Source organism: Streptopelia decaocto (assembly GCF_964273445.1).
Source record: "Streptopelia decaocto genome assembly, chromosome: 12".
NCBI classification, from domain to species: domain Eukaryota; kingdom Metazoa; phylum Chordata; class Aves; order Columbiformes; family Columbidae; genus Streptopelia; species Streptopelia decaocto.
The window spans coordinates 11,753,867-11,759,436 of record NC_138667.1 but is presented as its reverse complement, the minus strand read 5'-3'; the positions used below and the strand labels follow the sequence as shown (position 1 = coordinate 11,759,436).

The window sequence follows — 5,570 nt, the reverse complement described above, 5'->3', positions numbered from 1 at the left end:
CCAGTTTTGTTTTTCTTGTTAGTGTGGTTTCTCCTTAGCTTTTAAGAGCTAACAAAGAATATATGTCTATACCTTAAAAATACTCGATGTGAGCACTCGTAATGTTGTACAGAACAGAAGAGTGGTAGGACAAAGAAAGGCCTCGCCAAATAATAAATTGTGAAGGATTATGCAGATCAGGAATTTGGTCACTGCACAAGAAAGAAGGTCCTATTCCAATAAAGTGTTGGTGCATATATGGAAGTACAAAGTGGAATGAGGAGATGGCTGAAGAAACAGGCAGAAAATGTGCAGAGACAAAGGTAGAGACATAACATAAGAACAGATTGTTCCAGCTCACAGGGCCAGTGTGTCTTGGAGGTGCCATCCCACCTGAGGAGACTGGAAGGCTGAATAAGGAGAATGCAGTTGTTCCTTCAACCTTTCTTCTGGTGGCTGTATCTTCTAAGCAGGTGTTGTCTGTTGCCTTGTTTGTGCTGTTGGATCATGGGTGGAGTTGGGGCAGATTAAATCTGATAGCAGCCTCTGAAAGGGAACAGACTTAAGAGAATTTGAGCTGGCCTAATAGTGCTTCAGTTGACAGTTATCTCCAGAATGCTTGAAATATTGGTGGCAATTCCACATGTTTAATTTCCAGGTAAATACTTTTTCATGTGACTGTAATTGTTTTTCTTTTGTGAAAATATATCTCCTCAGAAACAGCAAATGCAGAAGAGTTCAGCCAATCTAAGGACACTTTTCTGAAGGCTTTTTGCCACAATTACTATTGGAGGGAGCTGCAGAGGTGCATGCAAAACTGAGTTAATTCTTGAGCAAATGGATGCAAAACTTCGTGCCCTGTGCTTGTGCTGTTTGATGCTGTCAGTTGCAACGCAGTCATAGATCAGAATTTTTATATGGTGATTAACTCATACTTCCCTGGCAGCTTTTGAAGTATAAAAGGCTGCTGCAAAAGCAAATGCAGCAAAACATGGCTAGGAATACAAAACAGGTTACCCTGCTACATGGGAAGATGTTGTAGATGTAACCAAAGAAATGAGAAATCTGATATTAAAAAAAACTACTAGTGAGTACTGACAAGAGCTGCAGCAGGGGATACAGGTGGAAAACACTCTGCTAATGTTGATCAGGCATCAAAGGTTAAAATGAACTTTCTTAAAAAAATCTTAAATCTGCAGCTTTCTGCTTTTTCAAACAGGAAAGGGAAACTACTACCACCTACCTCCCTGTTTCTGAGAAAGTCATGATGTGGTGCTCGCAAAGTTGTCAAAGGCACTGTTTGATCCTTTTGTTTTAGCAAGTTTTACGCACTGTAGTCATCGATCTAAAATTGATATAATGCTCTTTGATCAGTATAATCATCTCACCAGTAAAGTGTACAGGTATTGCTTAATAAAACTTAGCTTAGCGTTATTTTTTTACTGAGAAGTCTAGATACTAGCAAATGTGGGGCAAATACTGGTGGATTCTTAGTGATAATCTGGCATGAGTTTGGTTGGTTTGTTTTTTCAAGGGGTGTTTGTTTTGCTATCTGTATTGCTGCTTCAAGACAAACCTGAAGACTGTCCTCTGCTTGAAAAGACAGCAATGCCTTTTTCTCCACATGACAGCATCTCTCGCATGCTTTCTAGAGAGCCTAGATAAAAATCCCACCTTTCCTTCCAAAGCTTTATTTTCCTGTATAGTGGGGAGAAACTTAATCACATGCAGAATCTGAAAACAAAATGTGCCAGTTGCAGAACACAAAATATAGTTGCTTCTAGAACTGGAATTAGTGGTGGCTGATTCCATTTTGTGTTCAAAGCAGGGAATCACCATGTTATCAGCGTCATTTCCTTTAGGTCTCGCATGTTGACACAGGCTTTGGACACAGTATTGTGCTATTCTCTAGACAGAAGCTGAATACATTGGTGGTAGGCAACATTTGAACATGGCGAGCATGTATCATATCCTGAAATACTCAGACTGAAGCAGCATCATTAAATGCTTTGTTGTATCTTCTGATTTTTGCATTTTGATTTTCTGAGTATTTGTCAGATCTTTAGTAATGGGGTAAACATTAATGCTGAGGATAACGCGACTGAAAAAACAATGCTTCGTGTTTGTAATGTAAAGAAAGAGAGAGATAAAGACAGTCAGCACTCTATTTTATTTATTTGTATTGTAGTTCATTTTTCAGTGCACTGGAAGAAACCGGCCTTACTGCCTTAAGCAATCCTTTTGCTGGTCCTTTTGTAGACTACACCAGAAGCAGTAGAAATCTGGAATAAAGAACAAACCAAAAATTTGGTTGAACAGTTGAAATTGGACCTTCAGTGTCACAAATGATGAGACCTGCTGCCTGGCTCACAGATCCTGGCATTACCAAAGGAACATTTCCCCTGTGGTAGAAGACATATCTAGAAAACAAGCTGAATGTTCTTGTCAACTCTGAAATACACATTGCAAAAATATTATTGCACAACAAGCACAACTTCTAAACCGGGGTTTAGGGATAGCTGTAGTGTATCCTGTGTTAGACATGGCTTCACTAACTCCAAGTTATCAGGGTTTTAGACAAGTGAGATAATTGTTCTCCAAAACCAATAAATGATTGACATTATTACTTTCCTGAGAGTGAGTGGTGTTTCTTGATTCACAGAGTGAGTAACTTCTGGTTAGGCTCTGAAGATGTGCTTAGACATGTAACTAGCACAGACATAAGTCAACTCAAGAAAAAAATTGAGAATCAGAAATCATGATGTTTGACAATCCTATGTGTTTTGCAAGTTTTACTATAAGTATTGTAGTTTCAGTAATCTCACAAAGCTATGTTGCCATTTTGTTGATAGAATGGGATACTACTTGAAATCCAGCCTCTTTTTTATTTGTTGTCATTTTTCTTGTTGTTTTTCCTTTGGTAAGACTAAGGAAATAGTGTTATACAGAAATTCTGTGAGGAGGTGCAGATAGATAGTTTTCTAAGGATGAAACAAAGTTAATAACTTTATAGAAACATGTAAGTAGTAGGCAAAAAGTTTTATATATTATTATCTTTACTCTTGAGGCATAGGCACAGTGATTACAGTCAAAGACATGGCACCCTGGGAAAATTCCCATCTGAACATTCCAGTACAGCTATAAAACTCTGTGTCTGTGCCCAAGATGCAAGATCTATATTTCTAGTTTATCAAAGATGGATTATTTGGATTAAGCCTGCACAAAATTCTAGAAGATCACTTACAGTGAAGGAAAAAGGTATTTAATAGTTTTGCTTTACTTTTAGATAAAGATTTTTTTTTTTCTAATTTCAAAATTTTAAGCCTGCTGCTCTTGAGGCTTTTTTGTTTGGTTGGTTTTGGGCTTTGTTTGTTTTGTTTTTATAAACTAACCTGGATATTTGAGAACTCACCTCTACCAGCTTTCCTCCAGAAATCTCTGCAGTGTGACGGTAGTTGGGAAAATCAGCTACTATTTTCCCATCTTCCATTTTAACAGTTGCCTGTAATAGAGAAAGGTTTAACGTTCCCTGGAGTTACTGGTATTTATATTATCAGATACACTGTAAATATCCATACACCTGATGTTGAATGTTTTTACTTTTAAAAGAGTAGAAGCTGTGTATTACACATGCAGCTTCATGAACAGCACTAAGATCCTTGTACCTTAGTTCTAAAATGTTCACAAGTAGTAAAATATTCATTTAACAATACATGCAAGTTCCATATCTAAACAATATTCATTCATAGCTCTAAAAATTATTTGACTACAGGCTATGCTTCTTATTTGGTCCTCAGTGTTTTATGTGGTTTTGCTGGTGAAGTAAAAGGCACGATTGTATGAGCTAATTTTGAAGTAGCATTCTCAGATACTAATAACCTTCCTGCAAGCAGAACAAATGTCATTGTGGGCATGTGATGTGAATCTTTTACCCTAGATCCTGAGTTTCGTCTCTCTACACTAGAATTCATCTTGGTCATGTAATTATAGGTGAACATGACTGCAGGCTCTGCAGTCACAACTTTATACTAAAATATGTGCCAGTTGCTATAAGAGCTGCCTCTGTATGGAAGAAGTAGCCAGGATGCTACTATGAAGATCAGCTGACTGCCAAAACTAGATGTGTAGTTCATTACAAACTCAGCCTTTGTCTGTACAGCTATTCAGTCTTGCCTATGCTTTTAGTAATAAAGACAGATGAGCCAGTCATATGCAGTGCAGAAAAAAAAAAAGTAATTTGCAAAATGAAGAAATGAGTGGACTTTTTTTTACCAGAGACAAGGAAACCATCTTAGTAGTTTCTGTATTGTTTAGTGACACTATACTAAAAGGCTGTGGTTTCTCTGCTGAGAGTCATTTCCTCTGCCTCCATCTTTGTCCCCTTAATGCCCCTTAATGCCCAGGACCAAAAAGAAGAGAATGGAATTTGTAATATTTCAAAATTGTTAAGTTTGCAATAAATTGACCAACACAGATTGTGATGATTGAAAGATTTCTCAAAGCCAAACACATTTCTTTTTCCTTCTCATAATCAGAAAGGTATGAGTTAAAAAAAGCACCCTGGCAATCATATAATGCTATTGCTGTTCTCAGTTTGTCACAGCTCCCTGATGCAATCACTGGTGTTCCTGTCTCTTCAATACGTACAAGCATTTATCCAGTATTGTAGGGTTCTGGACAACTTACAAATGCAGAGTTTAGCTGTCACAAAATGTCTTATCCATTTGAGTAGATGACAAATGAATGTGGTTAGGCAAAGTAACCATTTCAGAGCAGGATTTGTATCAAAGTTTTGTCCAGGGCAGGAGTAGATCACTATTGTGCAATCTTCCTTCTCGCTTGACACTACTTGAGTTTCAAGTTCCTCTGTACTTCCAACAACAAGGAGGATATAGAGATTTCTTTTTTCCCCCTTCACTTTACAGATTCTTTGGTTTAAGGCTCAGGCTCAGGTGACTTAAAAAGGTGAGTGCTGCTGCCAGGCCTGGGCAGAGCAGGGCTCTGCGCGCTGCCCTCGGGCCGTGCTGCTGCTGGACAGTGACACAGCTGCCAACCCGCTGCTTGGAGTTTCAGTGAGCATTATGTTTGCTTGAGCTGCGACACCAGTAGATGCTTGACACTTTGCCCTTGTTCTTTATTAGTACATACAGTTCTGAAGCTCTAGCTCTCTTTAAAATCAGATTTAGATTTTTTGCTAGGGCCATCAAGAAATGGGGCAAAATTTATATGTTTCTAAGCTATGACAGATAAAAAAAAAATTAGGGAAGATGTCCCTGAGACATATTTGATTTTCACCCTAAATTAAAAAACAACTGAGACAGCATAGAACTTAAGAGCTAACTTAATTTACCTTGAACTTTTTAGCACCCATTGTCTCCATGTCCGCTTCCTTGCCAATTGTGAAGGTATTGGTCGTGGTGCGGCCTCCTGGGAAATGCTGCGTCCAGGTGAAGTCATTTCCATTCTGCACCACCTCAGTGACTATTTTGCAATTCCTTCCCATGTCAGCCTTGTCACCGGGGAGACCTTAATCAATAGAAACATACAGTTTATCAAATGTAATAGCCTACCAGCTGTATTTGAATTGAAGC

At 38.3% G+C, this 5,570-nt stretch overlaps 1 protein-coding gene across 1 annotated transcript in view; it reads right to left on the bottom strand.

Moving 5' to 3' along the window:
• Positions 1-2,130: 2,130 nt before the first annotated feature.
• FABP6 (fatty acid binding protein 6) overlaps positions 2,131-5,570 on the bottom strand; it is a gene marked incomplete at its 5' end in the record, with an annotated part of 38,632 nt that continues 35,192 nt past the window's right edge. Inside the window, 3 exon segments of the mRNA XM_082063997.1 lie at positions 2,131-2,261; positions 3,392-3,481; positions 5,330-5,505. Coding sequence (XP_081920123.1) covers positions 2,208-2,261; positions 3,392-3,481; positions 5,330-5,505 — 320 coding nt within the window. The 3' untranslated portion in view covers positions 2,131-2,207.